At 40.4% G+C, this 22,671-nt stretch overlaps 1 protein-coding gene across 1 annotated transcript in view; it reads right to left on the bottom strand.

Annotated features, from left to right (window-relative positions):
- Window positions 1–562: 562 nt before the first annotated feature.
- The window catches only part of TCF20 (transcription factor 20 (AR1)), a gene marked incomplete at its 3' end in the record, with an annotated part of 38,084 nt that continues 15,975 nt past the window's right edge, over window positions 563–22,671 (bottom strand). Inside the window, exons 2-3 of the mRNA XM_009083482.1 lie at window positions 7,300–7,393; window positions 563–661 (exon numbers count right to left, since the gene is read on the bottom strand). Coding sequence (XP_009081730.1) covers window positions 563–661; window positions 7,300–7,393 — 193 coding nt within the window. The remainder of the gene's footprint in view (window positions 662–7,299; window positions 7,394–22,671) is intronic.

The raw sequence follows: 22,671 nt of genomic DNA, 5'->3' as shown, positions 1-22,671 counted from the left end.
GTGGCATTTAGTGCCATGGTCTAATAAGCATAGTAGGGTTGGACTCGATAATCTTTGAGGTCTTTTCCAACCCAGCTGATTCTATGATTCTATGATCTATCGAGGGCTGAGTGCAAGACTCAGTCTAGTTACTACCACTAAAAGAGAACTAGGTGTTTCAGGTTTATCACTACATCAATTCATGATGTAGTCCAGATGTTTCCAAAAACCAGTAGAACTTTTCCGCAAGCCATTTTTCTTCCTCCTTGCGTACTCAGTAAATCCAAGGAGAAAAACCACTGACACTTCAGTGTAGCATTCAAACAGAAACAGGGAGCAATGTACTGATTCTATCACAGAATTCAGGAAATGAAGTGGGGCTTCCTAAAGAGTCATCAAGGAGCCTTGATGAACAACTGAACAGACAGGTCAAAAATGTTTCTTCTTAAACTCTGTATTCTTCTTGAGTTGATGTTTGCCCTCAGAATATACCACAAGCACACATCACAGAAGAATTAAACTAAAAGCATCACTGACTACAGATGTTATCCAGGTATAAAATTACTAATCCAAACTCGGATACCAGAAGAGGGCAGCAAAAAAACAGGTCTAATCCAGGAGAGGATTCTTACCTTGTGCTTGGGGCACCTCACTGAGAAATTCTCTTCGTTTAGTAAACAATCTAAAGGAGGAAAAGACAGCAATTTATTACTTTTTTAATAAAACCCAACTTGAATAATACATCACATGTGTTAATCTTGCCTCACAGGTATACACTTTTCCATCACACATCTCTTATAGGAATATTCTGTTATTAGCGGGTTCATCCCTTCCCCCCCCAAGTTTTAGCAAACAAAATTAGTCAAAACCCCAAGTGACAATGTTGCCTGGATTACACCAAGCATCCCCAGTTTTCCCAATGCTCTGTATGCAGTAAGAATCACGACAGCAAGTCTACAAATCCTGTCTCAACCCCCTTCAGCTATTCCAGCCTTCCTTGCTTCAGCGTAACAAATATGGACACATTCATCCAATATGAACAGATGATCCTCGCTTTCCATAGGAAAATCACTGCCTTTCATCCTTATCCCAAGGCCCTGCCAACACCAGGGAGAGAAGGGGTGTGTGTCTCTAGGTATGGGTGTGAACAGTTTATTTGCAATCCCAAATCCTGGTGATCAGTTTACACTTTGACACTAGGTCTGGTAGTCAGGTCACTACTCATGTTGCCCTTGGATCTGCTTCCAGAGCTCGTGTATGTGAAGCTTCTATCATCTAAGAAATAGTTTAATTAATGATTTAAACCTATTACAAGTGGGGCACCTACGCAGAACTGCTTATTTTGGAACAAATTAAGCAATACTGCCATTTGAAGAGCATTTCTGTAGCAGCACTGCCAGCTTTGCTTCTCCTCTCGTGCTCCCTCCCAGATTACGCTTCTAAGGGATGCAAGTCAGCAGCTCCTGAACATCAGCCAAGTGAAAAAACAGTGCTCCCCTCACTCAGAACACTCAGCTGCCTCCCCTGGGCACCCTGAACTGCAGGCTCACCTCTCAACCTGCCCAAAGGTCTGACACAGCTCTTTGCCCGTTGCCTCTCGCATGGCTGACCCAGCACTATCACCATGTCATAGGCCCAAACACCATCACCACCTCAGTGTGACCAACACTGGAGAACTCAGCAAGGTGCTTGTGACCTCCTGTCTGCTCCACCCTACCCAAACAGCCACCAAGTAAAGAAACACAATGGTAAATAAAATGTGCTAATTTAAAACGCTCTTAAGTATGTAGCATAACCAGTGCTACCTGCTGTTTCAATCTGCTGGAAGAGTTTAGCAGACAGCAGGAGACTGGAACTAAAGCTTGAGGGAAAAGCTTTCTAGATACCCAAGCTTTGGCAGAGCATCCCTCTGCTACGAAACGCTTATGTTTCAACATGAATGCCTCTGGCCTGAATCAAAGGGAAACAGCATGCAATGGGCTAAGTTACTTGAGAGATTTTACCAAGGGGAGTAAAACCCTTAATCCTGCCACAGATGATTCCAAATGCAGCATTAGCAAATCACAGGAAATAAATAAAATGTTTTCTCATTATAAGGGCAAGAATTGTACGTTTAGACTTCAGCATGAATTATCACTGCATAATACAGCAATCATCAAAAATACACAGAGCAATCATCAAAAACATACACAGTATGGTAGAACAGGATGGAGTTTTCTTCTTTCTTGGAAACCCAACATTGGTAATGAATGCAGTTCTCTAGCTAGTACATCAGAAAGGAAGATGATACATAGATCAAGAATAACAGCCAGAAACCTTGTACCTCATGCCTGATCTGTATATGGGGCTCAATTTCTTACTAAGGTTGGCATTTTTGTTGCAAATATTATTAGCAGATCCACTTAATGGCGATTTTTTTTTTTGCTTCTATTAAAGGACAACTACGAACAATTTTGTCAGCTCACTGTAGAAACTCAGCTGAATACCAATAAGGCAAAAATTGTTCATCATTACAAAGCTGGCCTGGATTTTGGTTAGCAGTTCCAAGTATTTTATATCACAGATTACAATTCATCATGCAGTCAGCAGACACATAGCTATGATCAGCTCATTGTGGCAGAAAAGGAAAAGATCTGAGACTTGTCCTTGTTTGCACAGATTTTTCTCCATAAAGTAGTCAGGGAAAACCTAAAACATTTTTAATAGAAGCAACCATTCTTCTGTAAGCTTCATACTTTGTCTCACCCTCTGTGTTCTGCCTGTTACTCATCTTTAAAGATACTTGTGAAGACACAGGATATCTGTTCTCTGAAAATTCATTTTATTTTGCTGTTAGTCTTTTCCTAATTTAGAGTAAAAAATCTTTGGTAAGTCAAACTGCCTATGGTACATGTTGTGGGGACAAGTATGCTGCAATCATCAGGATCTGACTCCAGGTGGGGAGGAACAAGCAGAGGGAGAGGATATAGAATTTCAGAAAACAAAGATCCTGTTTCCATGGAGACATCCCTAGGACTAAGTTATCTTGAGACATCAGAGGCTCTTCATAAATTTGGACAGACGAAAGCCAAACACAGACAATGTTAAACACAGTCATTTCCATGCAAAAATTACTTAAGTGGCACTACTGATCATGATTTTTATGCAAATGGATAAGAAATGTTCAGCTCCCTTGCACTCTATATTGCCAAAGATTATTCTCTCTGAAAGGAGATTAAAAGAAAGGCTGAATTAGGCTGTATAAAAGCATCCATATGTACGAACTGGCAACTTCTGAAGCCACGTGCCTTGCATAGCAGTCAATTAGCCACAGCAATGCAAGGCCTGGTGCCTCACCCCAGCATAGGCACAGCCCAGGCCACACCACAGGGACAGCCTTCAGCACTGCAGGGAACCAAAGCCACTGTGACCTATTCCACCCTCTAGACCTTTCCCAAAAACACACTGCCTTTCACACAAGGCACAGTAACTGACAGGGCACTAACTTCTAACCCACATGGATGCAAAGGGAAACACAGGCTTCAGCTCACAGTGCAACAGCCTCGGAATACAGCATGAATACTTCATCTCAACTGAGGCATTGGTCACTTCCAGGGATGCTACAGGAACTCAGTCACATACAAAGTGTGTATGATTCAACATACCCTGAAAAACACTCCAGCAAGTGCTTTCTGTTTGTTTTTTGTCGGGTTTTTTTAAGATACAAAACCAGTCATACATATTCCAAAACCCTGAGAGCCCTTGTAAATGTCAACACAAACTTTGGAGGATTCAGAACAGCTCTGTGACAGATCCTCAATAAGGCAAGGTGGCACCATCCTTCAAAGCAGGATGGTTGACTTCAAACAGAACTACCACAGAGCTCAAGGAACCTGAGAAATACCCATACCGAGTTCACTACAGGAAAGGCAGCAGCACTGCATAACCAATAAAAGGGGTTTATAGGCAGACAGAAGGCTGAGGAAAACAGAAAATAATGCTCATTTGTTTCTCCTACATTTTCTGCCTGGGCATAAATTAAAATCAAGTCTTATTCCATATAGCTTGCCTATTTCTTGCACAGATTTATTGGAAGAGTGTCCATAGATTAAGACAGCTTGATTACACCCACAGATAAAACCAACTGCAAACAAGGTCTTTTACTGTCACACCATCAGGCTGAAATTCTGAGAATCTACTTCAAGCTGGGGCTCTTTTATTTGTTTTGGTTGAAAACTTCAGCTAAAGCAGCCTAATGACTTCCTTAGAACTCTTTCCTGGAAAAACGTTATTCTACCCACGTTAAACACCCCAGAAATTTTTCTCTGAAAAGCTCTACCATATCCTGACTTTCAGTAGGACCTGAATTTTAGCTAAGGTATGCCCTTGCCAGCTACCATAAAATCAGCAAATATAACTCCCTGAAAAGGAGGAATGGGGATTTTCATCTGCTCATCCTCAGGAGAAGCTTCTTAGATTTTAGTAGCTAGGTCCCTTAAAAATTCTGTTTGGAGGTGAGCAGTTCTTTCCTGTAAATGAACCTCTGGCTTCGGACCCAAAAGCAGTGAAGCTGTCAGGGGACATTTCTAAGGCTCAGGCAGCCTGAAGGAAGAAAGTAACCATTTCAAAACTGCAAATGGGAAGCACTAGTCCAGAAGGCAGAAGTGAAAACATTACTGAGAAAGGCAATCAAACTGGAGAAAGAGTGGAGACTAGCAGGATGAGGGCACCAGTGCTACTAGAAGTCAGGAACAAGGAATTAAGATGCCAGCAGGAGGCCAAGATCAGGACTAATTCAGGCAGAAGACTGGAGACTAAGAACTATTGGGATAGGAAACAGAAAGATGAAACAGTGAAAATAAGTAACAAGAACAAATCAGGATGGGCAAGTTTAGGTGTGACAAGGAGCTAAGTTAGGAGAACCAAATGCGAATAAGAAAGTCCAGAGATGAAAAACAGCTAGGAGTAAGACACGAAAGGAAAAGGTAATCTAAGAGCAGAGAGGAGGAAGCCAGACAGAGAGCTAGAATACTGGACAAAAGAAAACTCAGAAAGCAGTAGGAGGCCATTTGGTCTTACAAAGAGACTGGAATAAGAAATTTGTGAGGAGAAGCCTGAGACCAGCTGGATAAAAGGCCTGTGCTGTGGCTGGTATGAAGAGCTAGAGTGGAGAACATAACAGACATACAGACTGAACAGGAAGAAACAGAAAAATATATCAAAAAACCCCCAAAGAAGTCTTTGTTCTCACTAAATCACACTCTTCCTGGAGTGAAACCAGAGACTCACCCGTTTTACCAACTCCTCTGCTATTTTTTAAATATGTTTGTGAAACTCCCAGTCCAAGTATCCCATCCCCATGCAGCTATTGCAATTTATTACTGCTGTACTGCTCAAAGGAGGGAAATTAGCTTGGAACTGTGCACTCTGACAGATGGCCACATGACAACGTGATGTCTCGTAACAAAAGTTAAAGGAAAATTAAGTAAGCATAGCCTTGGGACTTGAACACATAAAGCTAATCTAAAAAAAAATCTCAAAGGTTGCAAAGTCAAGACAAAAGTAAGGAAAAGTCAAATCTAATCTAGCCCACTTTTACATATTACACAGTAAACATATTACAACCAATATGGACTAAATAGTATGATTATATACTAGTTTTTGGACACGACACTGCCTCTTCCATGCATGACACAGAACTGCTCTTGGGAACCAGCCATGATTGTGCAGTATATTTGTCATCTGGAGGATCCTACTGCATTTGCTGGAGTACAGTTAATGAGGAAGGTACATCTGAAGAAAAAGGACAATATCTTAATTTTGATATCTGTATTTAGAACACAGAAAATGCTACATATACTTTATCTAGTAAAACAAGAACTCAAATTAAGCATCCCAAACTATAGGGAACATTAACTATCATTTATTTTGGATTTTTCATGGGGTTGATAAGGGCAGGTCACACTAAACACAATACAAATGCAAATCTGATGATTGTCTCTCAAATGTGCTGTAAAAAAAAAGTTTGTTAATGCTCATGAAACTCTTAGGCATAGCAGAGATGAACATCACAGGGAATTTCACAGTTCTACTTTCAGAACTGAGAAGGAAGTATGATACAGGATCAGCAAGGACAACATATGTTCAGCAGTGAGTATCCTTTCATCCTACAGGCTGAGGTAGGGCCTTATGGAAACAGGTATCAGCCTTTAATTAGGCAATTACTATCTCACAAGATACAGTCATAGGAGACCAAAATTAGTCACATGGACACCCTTATTTCTGGCCTTTCTTTGAGTGGGCGATTTTTTTGCAACCCGAATAATCTTTCTTTAACATCTTGGTCAAGTCAAGGATTCTTCATCTATACTGTGCAACTAGGAGTATTCCACTGCAACATGAATCCCCGTAAAAACATTTCCATTAGAATGCTATGCAGTGCCCCAGTAGGGTGGGATTTCATGGTGAGAGGTGCAACGCAGTCATTCAGAAACGAGCACACCTACTTCAAATACTCTAACATCTGAAAACAGCATAAAATGGGTGGTGAACAAACAAGTGGGCTGCTGTGGAATTGGAATGGAAGCTTGCGATTGTTTGCCAGTCAAGAGTTGTACTCTTGAATCCTTACCTGCTTGTTATCAGACAACTTTTGTGTGACAGTAGAAGTGAGTTACAGAGGACTGGAATAGTGGGATATTATTTATTCTGAGCTGGGATGGTTTTTAAATCCAAGAATAAAGTTTATCTCCATGAAAAACTGTCACTATTGTACAAAGCCCACTAACTCACAAGCCCAGGCTCATAGCTGGCGATAACACTACCCAAACCATTAGCTTGTCCAATGATGAAAATTGGACCTCCTCAAGAGACTGGCTGAAATACCTCTTAGGAGGGAGAAGGAAGGTTGTGCTGCAAGTGGCACTGATGATTCTATAAACATTTGAAATCATTACTATGCCTATCCATAGCAGTGTAACCCGGAAAGGGGAAACACCTTTCTGCTTACTCGCATCCTTTTAACAAAGGGTTTCTAGTTTCTTGCAAGAAAAGAGTGGTGAGTCCTCACACTGCAGCCAAATTTCGGTCACCATAGCTGCACTCCCACAAACTAGGGTTTTCCTGCACTTCCAGGCAGATTCTTTTGCATGACGAGTACTACCATGTCCCAGTGCATTACTGTACACTGTTTATCTGATGCCATTTCTCACTATTCATATTACTCTGTCTTCACAGTAGGTGAAAAACTGAGAGAGAATAAATTTGTAAAGTACCTCAGATTTATTTAGCATCATATGATTTGAATAAAGGAAATACACTTAACATGCCACTTGTCCTTACCTGCATCGATGGCACATGGGTAATGGTATCGGAAGGAGCAGCCTTTGTTGTAGCAGCCTAAGGTGGCTCCTGGTTCCTGGCAATGGGAACATTTCTGAAAGGGAAACCAAGAAATGGCAATGAAGATTGCAATAATCTTTCAAAATATCTGCATTTTCCTGGGAATTTTATCAACCACATTCCAGCACAAAATTTTTTTTACTATCACAATGTTAGACTCTGTCTTCCCACACCATACAAATAAAGGCCTTTCAAATAGGTTACAACAGAAGCTCTTTCAAATGACAAACCTCTCAGCTGTGCTAACCAGGCAACAGATACCAAATGTGCAAACCATTCAGAAAGAACTTGAAAGATTTCTCAAATCTGTTTTACTGGCCTACGTTTCCATACCTGACAATGACATCAGTGTTAAAATTGGAAGAAAAAGAGCTTTTTTCTTTTCGAATCTATAGCAGCTTTAAAATGAGAACTAGCATGACAAATAGCAACTTAGAAGACATCATTAGCCTAAGAGGAATTGGGTTACATCATTTTCATTATCACTAGCAGCTGAAGGTAACCAAGGCCAAGTTGAATATTTTTTCACAGGTGATCAAAAAAGGTTTATCTGCAGCAGGAGAAGATGCCGTCATGGGAAAACACCTCACTGTCACAGAAATGGCACATCTCCAAAAGAAGTACTTGCAGTGCTCAGACTCATCTGATGACCACATCCAATTTTCAGTAGTTAAGTCCCATTAGCTCAACTAGTCAATGATGTATTTAACCATAATATCAGACAGATGTGTATGCAGCAGAATGAAAGCCTCTCACCCATTTACTTCATCACAAATGATTTGAGGAATGACCTAAGGAAGGAAGCCTATAGTGCATCTCATTCAGATAGCAATCTTATTTCTTGAATGCATTCACTAAGTGATTTTCATTAACTAATCTAAGATTCTGATGAAAGCTGACGTTTTTCCCTTCTAAAAGGAAATAGCCACATCTGGTAGAATTGACCAAATGCTAAGACACTGCTACTACTAGAAAATTAAAATGCAAATAAACTACTGGCAGAAAAAGAACAGACGATCTACGATAACTTTGAGTCATACCTAAGAAACACAGGGATGTTTGCTTATCCTGATAAACACAACCAACACCATAATAAGGCCTTGCACAACTGGTACAATTCACCTTGAATTCAGGCTGTGAGAAGTTGCCTTTGGTCACTGACTGTGCACAGAGAGGGGATGACATGATCTAAAAAACACTTTTCCTATCGGAAAAGCCAGTGCCAAACTCCACGTGCTCCATTAACGCTATCAGCAAGCTGCACCTGTACAGCACACAGAACAGATGTGCTCGAGCCAGCACTGCACCTAGCACAGCACTGAGGCATGGGCTTCACCATATGGGGAGGGTCCCTTGCCAAGGTGGCCACATCAGCTAGGCCAACACTCCTTCACATCCCTGATTAGCATACAGGTTGCAGTGGATATCTGAGAACAGATGTGGCCAAAGCTAACAGCCACAGCAAAGTTCCTCACTCTGCATAACAAGCAGGGTTTTGACTACAGTATTCCCCAAACTACTGAGAATATCTGACAGTTATTGCTCTTCCCACTATTCTGTGCGATGCAGAAATGACTATAGTTTGTACTCATATGATTGAATGAAGATGAAAGCAAAACTAGATCCAGCCATAAACCAGGTGGCCCTCTTCAAATCAAAGCAGATGCAACTAACAGAAGAGCTTGTGAAACACCAGTTCTCGTGACATCTACAACTGCAGCCCTGAACAACTCCTCTTTTTGGGTATGCCAAAGCATCGAGAGCCTGATCTTCAGCACTCCCTACTAAATGGTGTCTAATCTTCTAAGCAGTGAACATGTATCATGATAAACTACTGCAGTATTTATCATATAAGGGAAGTGTTCCTGAGGCCCAGAAAGAGTCACACAAGCAGCTTATTTTTGCCTGTCAGAACACAAATGCTAGTTTCCAAAGATATAAAAAAAAAAAGGTCTAAACCGATATTGAAATGCACACCAAAATCTCTGGACCACGAGTCAAACTGCAAAGTAATTCACTCTGTCATGGGAGCAAAACCAAGTTTCATCTACAGAAAATGTCTTTTCCTGGCTATGAAGTCAGCTCTAGAAGACTATTCTGTACTGGCAACAGTCCCAGATTCACCTATGCCAAGTACTCACCAAGTACAGCTCGAGGAGCTCTGAACCAGAGCTCTTTACCTGTATGCTTCATTCTCGCTTTCAGATGTGGCTGACTGAGATTAATTATTCTAACAGGACACAATCCAAATTGACTATTCTTTTTGAATGCAAATATGAATTTCTAGTTTAGCTCCTCAGAGGCATTCTGGCCTCCCCACTTTATCTCCTCTTTTAAGTATCATCACACTGTTGCAACTGAAGGTCATTCTTCCCTCGAACACTGTGTCCCGTACAGAGCAGTCAATAAGAGCATAAGAACTACAGCAGAAGAGATTAAACTGCAGCTGCATAAAATATTTCTTAACACTAAAAAAGCATGTCTTGAAAGAGTGCACTGTGTGATACAACTGAAAACAAGACCCCTAGCAAAATTTTTTGATACTTTTCTAAATGTTAATTTAGTCTTTGAACTTACTCTTTGCTGCATCTAGCATGGTTCATGTTGCTATTCTGAAACTTGCAGTAGAAACATGACAGGCATTTTGACGAGTTTTAATGTGCCTGTAGTGATCAGCTGAGAACGGGTAGGGAATGCTTTCAAATGGGTTGCAGTTAGCAGTGATTAGACAGTAAAAGTGGGTAGTTAAGACTCCAGAGCATGAGCATCAAGCTTTCGCTTTTTTTTTTTTTTTTTTAGTCTGCTAGACCAACGAGATTATTACCAAGGTTACCTGCAGCTACGCCCACAACAGCAATTCCCCAGTGGACTACTATGCCATTGACGGCTCAAGGCAGAGATCATCTGCTGCTGCCGGCTCCCCTGCTGCTGAACAAGTCTCCATTCTGGCAGATGCTTCTGCTTTTCACAAGCCACTGACAGTCTAATGGCCCCATTTCTTCTACCTCCCGGGACCCCCGACCATCTGCTTCTTTCAGGGGAAGCTGAGGGAACCACGTACACAATAACCACTCTTTTCTTTCGACTTCTTCCTTCTTGAAGCACCAGAGAGTGACTGAACAAAGCAGACACCCTACAAAGCCGTATGGTTCTAAAACAACTCATGAGTCTATCACTTAATCTTTGAAAGAGACCATCATCATGTAAGGCCACATGGTTTCCAAATACACCCAGGTGTTTCCCAAAAGACAGAATAGAGTGGTTAAATTTCTGGATGGTCTCAGTCTTCTTTTGCAAGGCATTGCTGCTGTGCCTTAAAAGGAAAAAAAGATGCCTAGCTCCTGCTGGTACTTTCTGTGGCTTTGGTTAAAACCCTTCTCTTGAGTATTTATGATTCAAAACAAGATGAAAATGCATACACTACAATTAGAAAACATTCTAAAACCAAAATAAAGATCACAGAACTTCATACAGGAAATGTGTGAGTTGGGCATAATGACCACTAATCGTTCTCTTTGGCCCATGAGCAAATTTTCACCCAGACTCCACCACCCTGCAGCCATTCGCCAGCAGATGGTAGCAGCCTGCTTGTCACTTGTAAAGGAATTATAGCATTCTTAGCCAGGGAAACAGCACTCAAGCTCTCATGGGAAGAGAAATTCCTTTTGCTCAGTAAGCAGCCTGCTTAACCTCCCCTGCTTGAAAGAGCTGAAGGCTGGTACTTGGAGTGTGCTCCCAATGGGAGGTGCCAATGGATAGTAATCATTGCCAGGCATCTAATCAACTCCTGGCTTAAATTAGAAAAGGAAAAAGGAAAAAAAAAAAAAGGAAAGAAAATAGAAGGAAAAAAAAAGACCACACAGTGAAGATTGATTCAGAGGTCCTATCTCCACAATTCATCTCTGGCCACAAGGCACATATATCTCACTTAGAATAGGCTGGAGAGACTGAAAAGTGCCATTTTGAAGAGACACTCCATTCCCTGAACTAAATTATCAATAGTATTAAAGCCAGATACGTTGTCTGCACCTCTCCATGCTATTAGCAGCCCATTTCTTCCTTGCTACAGCTCATCATTCTCTGTCTACCAAAATGAAGTAACACTCAACCTGGAAGTGTGAACAGTTGGGAGACAGCTACCACAGCAGCAGCAGAGTGGCTCGGATTCATTGAGAACTCTACATCATCTACTAGCTGCTTTTCTTTTGCTTTAGGGTTGGCTCTCCCCTCCTGCCTCCCACAAATTGTATTCTTTCATTACTAAAAGAGTGCACTCTGCTGAGACCATGCTGCTGGATGCAACAAGCAGGAGTGTGATTTTTGGGTACCTTATTATGCCTCCCTCTGATTTGTACCCATCTCCACACAGGTGTTGTAACAAACTTGTCCTCAGCTACCTATCCTTCCTCCTCACAACTAAGCACAAGATAACATCTCTGTCTAGGAGTACTGGAATCCAGCAGTGGACATAGTTCTGCTGGTGGGAGGATGGGAGCTGCCAGACAAGTCCCTCCAACATGTTCTGGGCAGCAGCAGGTACAGTTGCTTAGAAGGAAAAATCAATGGCCTCTGCGTAACACTAATGTAAGGTGTGTTCAGATGACTCCTCCATCATCTTTCTTGCTGAACAATTACCAAACCAGTTTAAGGAAGGACATTCACAACACATGCAAATGTATCGTATTTTCTTCTGAGCCTTTTCTTGCTGATCAGTTGCTTCTTTTAGCTGGCTCACCTGCACCTCACACTCAGACCTCACTCTGACTTCCTCTCTTCCAATGACCAGTTTTTTCTTCGCTGTTTTCTTCCCTCTTCCTTTGCTTTGCTTTCTAGGCATCTGGCTTTTTCCCCTTCTGGCATACCAGTGTCAGGAATGCATAAACAGAATAAAATGGAAAGGAACAACTGAAGGTTACTAACAAAGGCAAGCAAAAAATGAAATATACGTGGCATTAATTATACAGGTACAAGTCTTTGCTTTACATGTTACATGCATTTTTCATACTCTCTTTCCCCTGTTTAAATTATAAGCTTTTAGGAAAATAATTGCTTCTGTATAATTGCACTGCACAAATGCAGATGTAAGATAATGAGGATTTCAGCGTCAGCTGCAATATTGGGAAGGAGGGCCTTCTGACTATTCCTGATTAAACAGTTGGCAGGCTCAGCAGAGGCTCAGATTTAATATCCAGGCGAAAGGGCAACAGAAGCAGCAGGCAGCCACATTCCCTTCCTGGAAAGCGGGATGCAGGGAGACAACTTACCCCAACAAGCTATAAGAAAAACTAAAAAAACATATTTGTACTGCTTGTTCCAGGAGAAAGAAGGGATTTTGGAGGACGACTGAGATGAAAAAAAGCAGAGTGGGCAGGCATTTTTAGGAAACAGGAGAGAGGAAAAGAGCACTTCCACTCTGATGTGCAGATACTGGGTAATGAAAAAAATTGTTTATGTGACTGGGGCTAGAGATAACAACCAGTACTGAAGGATACAGAATTATTAGTTTCCATTTCCTGACAAACAATTTTAAGTTACCAAACAGGCACAGAGTATCAATAAAATGAACCCCACAATTAAAAAACCCCAAACAGTTAAACTTCCTTTATAAAAATGTATCCCTTGCTAACAATGATATACTCCTGCAGCAAGCAAATCAAGTAAATAATAAAGGAAAATCATCCTGAAGTAAAATTAGGCAGCTATCTTCAAGTCAAGAAACTAAGGGCAAATTTAGATTCCAAGATTTCAGTGAACAGACAAATCAATGATCTGGAAGATGCTATACTAATAAAGCTGCATTAGGAAACACAGTAAAAAGTCAGAACTGCAGTGCTGCATGAGCTGCTGAAGCACAAAGGGAAGCTGCAGCTCAAAATGGATGGCATGGAAAAAGAAAACCACAACAAGAAATCCAAGAGCTGGAAAATGTCTTAAAAATGGAAAATCCTATTCAATACATACAAAACCCATTAAACTACAACAGAAACACTTGAAATTAAGAACAGAGCATTTTATTTCCCTCAACTAGAAGGAAAAATAGAAAGTAACAAGAACAGAAATGTTTAGTTTTAACAAGGAATGGTTTGCCAGCAATAATTTTAAGGTCCTATGCATACACTTAAGCTATTCAACTGCACTTCAAGAGACTCTAAAAAAGGAGGATGAACAATTAAGTGCAGAAACTTGTGAAGTTTGTAAAATTATTCAGGGTAGCCAGATCTCAGATAGTGAAAAGCTGCAAAATCATCTCAGAATCCTGGATAATTGTATGAGAAAATGGAGATGAAAATGTTAAGTGCAAAGTGATACATGTGGAGAAACTATTTTCATCTGTGCATACCTATGATGACAGACTCTAATTTAGCTTTTACTACTCATAGGAAGGTATTAGTAGTCATCCTGGACAAAAACATTATGCAGCCCCTGCAGCTGCAAAGAAAGGGCTGCCAGAACATAAGCAGTTACTACGAAAAGAAATCCATAATGAAACCCAAATCTTCATTATATCTGTCTGTTACTCTTGTGATGCCCTGACATCTTACTACTGTCTGTAGTACTGGTCACCCTGTCAATAAAGGAACACAACTGATCAGAAAAATAATGAACAGACAGACCACAGAGATAACCAGAAACATAAAGAGTTTCCACATGTGAGAAGTCTTTAAGTATTTTGGAAAAGAGGTAACTTGAAGGGGGACTGAGACCTACAAAATCAAATATGGTGTGATAACAGAATGATTCCTAGCCCGTTCATTAAGTAATTAAACTATAAAAGTCATTGCCGAAGAATTCTGCACCGGCCAAGAACAAGCAAGTTCAAAAAAACAGATCACACAAGTGCATCAAGGATAGTTATGCCTCTGCCTGGTCAACACAGTGCTAAAGCAGCAACTTTAAAGCTGTGATCGCTGAAAGGAGGGAGGAAATATGCATGTAGCATTCTGCACATGCCTGGGTTACTACCCATCTCCGAAGATGTGAAGTGGTGAAGATGTTGCTGTTGCTGGAGACAAGACACCACTACAAAACACAGTTTTGCATCTCTCTGGAAGGGCAGTTCTTCTGAAGACCAACAGATCTGATTGTAAAATTCCACAATGAACAACAAAAAAACCCCTGTGCTTACTAAAGGGGATGTAGGCACCCAGAAATTACTGTTAGGTTCCAAGTTAAGACCCTTCAGTCTTGCCACCCTAATAGGAAGGTTGAGCTAAACTGTAACACTATATAAAAGGGTTGAAATTCAATCTAAGTGATAAATTCATGTTCACTACTCCTTACAAGCCTGTTTCTTTCACTTGGTGGAGTGATCAAAGGCTTAAATGTGCATGAATGTATGAGGCTGGTGAAAAGCAGAGTGAGACTCGCAGGGGAATGAACCCTCCCTGTCTCTCAAACAATGGAAGGAGGAAAAAAACCCAATGAAAGATCAGCTGTAACTGGACCAGAATAGAGGTCAGAAGCATAAACTGATGGTTAACAAAAACAGATTTAGCAAAATTAACTAAAATGGTGCTGGAAAAGCACATTTCATTTCAATTAAGCAGACTAAGCACACACCTGTGTAGCCATTTGATATTTTAAAAGGAATATTAAAATAATGTATAGAGTACCAAGTCCAAAAAGCCAAGAAATGCGTAAATCTTGTTTCCTTTGATGACAAAGAGCCACCCTGAATGAGAGAAACATTTCAGAAAACCAGTCGTAAGTACAGGGATTTGAATTTGCTAAAGTATGCAAGTATAGCAGAAAAAAATTATACAGTTTATGTTATCTTGACTATTCATTTGGGGAATTAAACATCCTACAATAAGTGCAATTTAGTTGCAAAAAAGTCTGAAAGATAGAAAAGCAGACTTAAAAGAGGAAAAAGAAATTCAAATTTTCAAGCAGTGATTGTGTGATAAGGACATACAGAGATGTGGGAACAGCACAGTCAGCAAGAGAGAGCATTTACTCCAGTTGGATTTTCTGCCAGTACTAGATTTCCTTCCTAGCCATCCTGGCTAGTGATTATAGAAAATATCCAAATACCTTGTGAATTTCTATTCTTCACTGCAAGGCCTAACTAAGGACAGTACAAAACAACAGCATGCAGTTACCTTAAAACAGAACAATATCCCCCCCACAAGGGAAGAGGTTTTGGATAAATTAATTACCAGAAGCACTCCTCTGTAAAGCAATAGCTTTGAATATCAATGTCTGGAGTGACACAAAAAAGGGAAAAACCTGACACAAACAAGAAAATGCAATAAACTCAAGGAATTTGTTTTCAAGAGGCAAACTGCATGACAGAACCAGTTTTTCTCTAATCAAAGAGAAAAAAAAAAGAAATTATGCTTAGTATTTACTAAAAGGCTCAAAGGAGAAAAAAAAGGACTGGTTCATTAAGGACACAATCACTGCATTATTAGGAGCAGCGGATTCAACAGAAACAAAATCTTTATAAAGGCTTAAAAATAAAGAAACGCTTTAGATCAAAGCAAACTATAAATGGAGAATATTTTGACAAGGTATTACATATCTATGCAACCTGACAGGAAAATGGGTGCAGCACAAATCCACCCCTGCCAACAACTCAAAGACTTGCAACGTTGGACAGAAATACACCATTTGTCATTATTTGTAATAATCTGTGCAAGTCCTCCTCCCAAACAGAGCCCTACTGTGCAAGGCACTTTGGTAACACAGAACAAAGTGTTGGTGGGTGCAAAGGGATGAAACAGGAATGGTGAGACTGAGCCAGCAGTGTTGAGCAGAGTCCATCACAGCAGCAGGCTAAGCATATCCAATTATTCAGCACAAATCCCAGGCAAGAAAGGCTTTGAAGAAATGCGTGAAGGAAAACAAAGGTAAATGTGCAGGTTTTCAAAGTGAAGCACTTCATTTAGGAAATTATGAAATTAGCCAGGGTGCACTGATTGGAAGTAGATCATAAGTTCTTGAAACTGAAAGGAGAAAAAGCAGCAGGATAAAGGCAGATCACATAATGACGAGCAGCTTATGTTCGAGGCATAAGAAAAGAGGAGGTCAGCAAATGAGTGGGAAAGAAGTAGGTATGCAAAAAACAGCTTAGAAAAAATAATTCTGTAAAGAGTATTCCAAATGGTGGTTTACTCATTAATACCAATTCCTACATTAAGGTCTGACGAGTCACTCCTATGGCACTGACAAAATGAATTCCACTAAGGATAGGTGAAAAAAAGTCCAATGCTCATCTCACCGGAAAATACACAACTTGTCCCTCTGGAGAAAGAGAAACACTAGAGCAAGAGCAAACAGAAACACTACTCAGTACCATCAAAGAAAGACCAGGAAGATGACAAGTCCTTCAGGAAGCCACTGAAGCAGTAGTTGGCAGCACAGCTATAATAAGAAGTGCACACCAGTATTCCCAGAGTCACTGGTGGCTGTTGCTACCACTCAGGAAAGGCAGTGGAAGATGAGAAACAACAGCAGGTGAAATGAATCCAAGAGAAGAGGTAAAGGTGCAATGCTTGTGGAGGGAAAAATGCCTGCAAGTCATCACATCTCTCTATAGTGATAAGCTCTAGTAATGTATCAGTGTTAAAAAACAAAACAAAAAAAAACCCCAACAACCTCATGAACCACAGCAATAAATCATGGCTGAGGACAACTAGACAAATTAGTCCCACACACTGATGAGGTTACCTCAGATAGAGAGGAGGAGCTCTGTGTAAAATAATGTTTGCTGGCCAGAGATCTGAATGGGTTTAGAGAGGAATATGCTATTTCACTATTCAATAACCATGAGAAAAACAAAAACACCTAGAAACCGTAATGATCTACGTGCTGTTTAAACTGCCTGTTTCATGAATTCCAAACCAAATGCATTCAAATACATGACGGGTCTGTAGGTTTGCCAGAGACGCGACACAGGAAAACTTCCTATGAGCTAGCAGCAGTTTAGAAGAGGCAGAAAATATAAATAGCAGCAGTCCAAGACCGGATGGCATTCCAGCTGGATAGTACAAAGAAGCTGAGGTAGCGTCAGTAGTTTCCTTAAAGGACAGACTTCACGTTGTCCTAAGGATTAGATGTGGCTCTCCCCAGATCTGAAGGGAAAAAGAACTAATGAAGTTCTAGACTCAGAACATGCTGAATCATGGTAAAGGCAGTAATACTATCTATCTGCAAGCCACACCTTCAGTTTTATAAATCTAGATCAGTCTATATTAAGAAAAAAGGACTAGGATGAGCCATAAATTACTAGAAGTCACATCACTGTGCAAGATCAAAGAGAAGTTTCACTCTTTTTTCACCTGAGGCAGAAATTGAAGGATACAGGCGTTTTTGTTTTGTTTTTCTTTTATTTTACATAAGCACCACATCCTCTCACTTCTTATTCCTTCATACTCTGAAGGCACTGGCCCAAAAGCAGAATTGTAGGTCAGCACTAAAATCTTGTTAGCTTCAGAACAGACAATTCTTCTTTTGGCATTACCCTTGCAGCTATTTGTCCAGGAAACTGAATTTATTGGTAACTATTCATAAGTCTTGTTCCCCAGGAACTGCCTCTGAGAGTTTCTGCTTAGAGGAACAGTACCATGTGGCATCACTAAAGAATCTTTACACTCCCCAATGACAACGTGTGACACTTCAAAGGAGGAATAATTAAATTTAAGTATAGGAGTTAAGACTACATTAAAACCTTCTAAAAGAGTTTTATGCATCTATAATGTGAGTATTGGAATTCTCTAATCTAACCTAAACAATTTCCTAAAATGAACATTAAAAAAACCCCAGTTGGTTTTCTGGAAAGCACTGGTTATGGTTATGAATTGTACCAACCTTGAAATTTTAGTTATTAACTTTAAGAGTTATTCCCCCAGAAAACACTTAAATGTGATAACGAATTTACACATGGTACCAGTACATTCAAGTTGGTATCTCCAGCATTTTAACTTTCTACAAGAAAAGAGAAAGCTAACTGCAAATTATCACAGAACAAACATTTTTATTTTGGTTCTTTTGGACCTGACTCTAAACGATACATGAACAAACTTTAAACTTAGCTTCTTCCCATTACATCTCTGCAACTAAAACACGAAACCTATCAGCTCCCTAATCTTCCAACTTAACTGAGAACATCTGACAACTTAAAACACATACTACACTTTCCATTTTTTGAAGCACCCTACAAATTTGTCTTAATGGTCATAAAATAAGTGGGTTTTAAGCCTACCTTGCACAACAATTAAATGACCTGTCAAAGGCCACGAAGGCAATTTTTGGCAGCACAGGCACAAAGCCTGAAAAGTTCACAGCTGTCAAACCTGAACTCAAGCATATGAACTTGCCTTTCCCTCCCATCCCCACCCACCTTTTATTTTCCTTTGAAGTTTCACATTGAGCAGCGGAGTCCTTTAGAGAAAGTTCCCATTTCAGAGACTCATGCCAGGACACCCTCCTCCTCCTCCTTCCCCTCCCCTAGCGTAAGTCTTTTATGAACCTGGTCAGTCGCCTTTAATCATCAATAACTTTCAGGAACTTAGCAAGCTTGAGTTCTCAGTAGGAATAAAGGAGCTGGAGGTGCAAGGAAAGGTGCAATTAACAGCAGCCTAGTGTAAAGCAACAAAACCATTTTGCGAAATGAGCAGCTGTGAGGAACAGAGGTAGAGCTGAGGTCGGTCTCTTAGTTTTAAACACAAGTCAAAAGAAAATATGCAAGAAGCTAGAAACAGGGGGAGGGAAATCACTAATAAGTGAAGACTGCACAACCATTTAACATCAACCTTCGGTATTTTCTCAAACAGAAGGAAAGCTTCTGATGCAGATAACAATTAGCTGGTTGAGGCAAGAACTAAGTGTAGTCATGCTACAAGTGGTTGTGCAACCAGAGCTCAGGAAGGCACACAATCTATTTTTACCACCAGCAGGCTCAGGTAGTGACACACAGTGCAGCTGCAGCACTCAGAGCCCCAGGCAGGCTCAGCCACTCAGCACCCTCTTTGTGTTTTGAGTAGGGTTGGCATTTTACACAGTCCTACGCTGTTATGTCTACTCTTGCCAACAGTTCAGCAAATCTGAAGACAACTTAAGGAGACCTACGCCACTGAAGTCACACCCTGAGCACTGTTAGAATTCCTGCAAAGGAGCTGTAGCTACTTTAGTCCTTTTAACGGAAGAGAAACATCTTCTTTAGGCTATTCTGGCAGGCAAATTAGGTTAGAGGAGGGGAGTCCCTAGTGCTCTAAAGTGCATCCAGTACATCCAGTCCCTAGTGCTGTTAAACCATGGAATAATCATAAACAAAACCACCCACCTTTTACTAGGTCTAGAGAACTAGATGGACGCACTTGACATCAGTAATAAATATATACATTTGAGAACCACCTTAGACTAACTTTAAAAGGTCCCTTTTTTTGAATTTACTAGCTTGCATAGTTAGTAATATTCTTCTTGAAAAACTTTCTATCTGAAGTTGCAGTCTTGACCAGGCCACTCACTTCCAAACCACTGAAAGTTCCTGCACGACCTGCTCCCCCTCCTATGCCTAGCATTTCTCTGGATCAGTACTGACCTTGAAAGTCAGGAAAGCTGCCCCAGAAAAAAAAAACAAAACCAAAAAAAACCCCAGCTTGATAAAAAAACCAGCTTGATAAAAATGGCAACAGGGTGGGAGGAAGGAATTTGGTAGCCAGATCAGCTACCTGACTTGGTTCAGTCACAGAGCAGTCTTGCTGGCAGAAAGGGGGAGGTGTGGATGACCATACAACCCTCATTTAGCCTAGGTGAAATTACCACTGTATTTCACCTTCACAACACACTCCTCAGTGAAGCAGAAGTGGTTTAAGTGAGACACTCTTTGCTCTTCTTTACATTTAACAGCAAAGGAGCCTTGATCTTTAGCTATACTCCTACCTCCCTCTACCCTCATCTATTTCACTTCCCCCAGCCATTACCCTGCACTCATCCTTCTCCTAATTTACCCCACAGTGGCACAAAGCAATTAAGAACTGCTATTACAGGAAAAATGGGAATTTCATCAATTCAGTGGGGAAAAGAGTTTTATTTGTGGCAAGGGGAGGGGTAAGACAATGAAAACTAGCATTACTGTGAGAGCAACCCACAACTTCAAAGAGCCCTTTGAGGAAGACCATTATTTTTGGTAACCCTGTACACATGTACAGTGTCTGTGCCCTATGTCCAGGCTGTGCTCTTCTGGACATTTGCTCCACCTCCCCTCCTGCCATAATGCTGCAGTAAGAACAAGTTGATGAGGTGAACTAAAACCAGAATTCTCATTGCCATATTCCCCAGACCACTCTGTGCCCACATCTCCAGCTACAGACCTTCTCGCTCTCAACATGGCTCAGGCCACTTATGCTCGCCCACAGCTTCAGCAAGACAAGACTGCTGTTAAATGCTAATTGCTTACTAATGAAAACTAATCATCATGCAATCAAACTTTAATCACTAAGCAGCTGGCTGGGATCCAATCCGTAACAATGAAGGTTCATTAATAACTTTTTGCCAAAGTGCTCTATCCATGAAGACTATCCTATACACAGAGTCCAGCTAAGTGCATGGAATTGTCTGAAAAATATTTCCTCTGCCAAGAAAGAAAAACTACCCAGAGCACAATAGGGTAAGAGCAGCATAGTTTAGATTAGCTAGAAAGGATGGTTCTAAGACTCAGGGAACCCAAACTCCTTTCCTGGCTTCTTCCATAACCTCAGGCAAAAATGTGCTGAACAGAAAAAAACCTCTTTTCTCCAGTTCTTGTCTCTGCAGAGTAACATTCTTTAAGGCAAAAGAAAATTAGTTATAATTTTGCTGTAGTTTCTAAAATTATTACATGAATACTCATCATACTTCAGTTTTATTTTTACTCATCTTTCTAAATCTAGGGAAATTAATCTAACCTCTTTCAGAACATATTTCTCTAATTAAAAAATATATTGAGGTTATATAACTAGGCTTTTAATGGACAGAGATGAAAATTTACTTTTGAAAAGAAGAAAGTTTAAAACCTGCTTTCTACAAAGCCGCAAAGATGATAGGAGGGCAGGAGCCCCTCTCTGATGAAGAGAGGCTGAGAGAGCTGGGGTAGCTCAGCCTGGAGAAGAGAAGGAAGGCTCCATGGAGACCTTGGAGCACATTCCAATACCTAAAGGGGACTTATAAAGAGATGGAGAGCAACTTTCTAAATGGACAGATAATGACAGAACAAAGGGGAATGTTTATAAGCTAAGATGGGAGATTTAGACTAGATGTTAGGAGGAAATTCTTTTCTGTTAGGGTGAGGCACTGGAATGCTGTCCAGAGAAGGTGTGGATGCCCCATTCCTCAAGTGTTCCTCAAGAGTTCGAGGCCAGGCGGGATGTGGCTGTGAGCAACCTGGTCTGATGGAAGGAGTCCCTGTCCATGGCAGGGAACCAGATGATCTATAAAGTCTCTTCCAATCCAAACCATCCTATGATTGCATGAGTTTAAAGAAATCTCACACCACCATCAGCAAAGTCTCAGTTTTGCCTGCATCATTTCTACCCCAGTCTGGCTACTGCACAAAGCATTATGCTTAGATAGCTTTTCATGAACTTGGTTTGCATTGCAGTATTTGGAGACCTGCCCTTTATTATGAATGGTAGAACATCAGTATAGTTGAAGCATTATTTTTGCTTATTCAGTGATCAAAGGATTCAGGATAATGTTTACTTTAAAAATAAAATGGAAAGACTGTGAATTTTTTTATTTAAAAAGGTCTTACAAAAAATAGAATACAATCCTAATAATCCATAGAATATTATAGAAAAGAAACTCATGATTCTTAGCTTCAGATATTAATCTCTTCTCAAACTGAACAAGCATAGATAGATAAAGAAATAAATTTTTTTTCCAAAAGTCAGGAAAAATATTTTTAAGTCTGCATTTTTGTCTAATTGTAATCAAATCTAGGCCATTTTAAACACAGAGGCATGGAGCTGAATAAAATTATTTGTTAATAACATTCTTCTAATGAAGCTAAGGGAATACAGCTCAAGTGACAACCATCTGGAATTAGTCTAAGTTTAAAATACTGGTTCAGCTTGTGTTAACAAAAACAAAACCCCAACAGCACAACAACCCTCTTCCAAAATTTTTGGGAATCTTAACAACCTTTTAACCAGCACAGCTTAAATAGATTTAAGCTGAAATGACACCTAAATGGATTGCATTCACTTGCTATTGGGAATTTAGCAAGTTTGGCACCTCTACAGTAACAGGCAACTTAAATCTTACAAAAAAAAAATAATTGTGTGAGCTTGTGGACAGCCAGACAAAAAGCTCTAAGGCTTTGTTTAGAAA

Source organism: Acanthisitta chloris, unplaced genomic scaffold, assembly GCF_000695815.1.
Source record: "Acanthisitta chloris isolate BGI_N310 unplaced genomic scaffold, ASM69581v1 scaffold15540, whole genome shotgun sequence".
NCBI classification, from domain to species: domain Eukaryota; kingdom Metazoa; phylum Chordata; class Aves; order Passeriformes; family Acanthisittidae; genus Acanthisitta; species Acanthisitta chloris.
The sequence above is the reverse complement of the archived record's forward strand: the minus strand, read 5'-3'. Positions and strand labels throughout refer to the sequence as shown.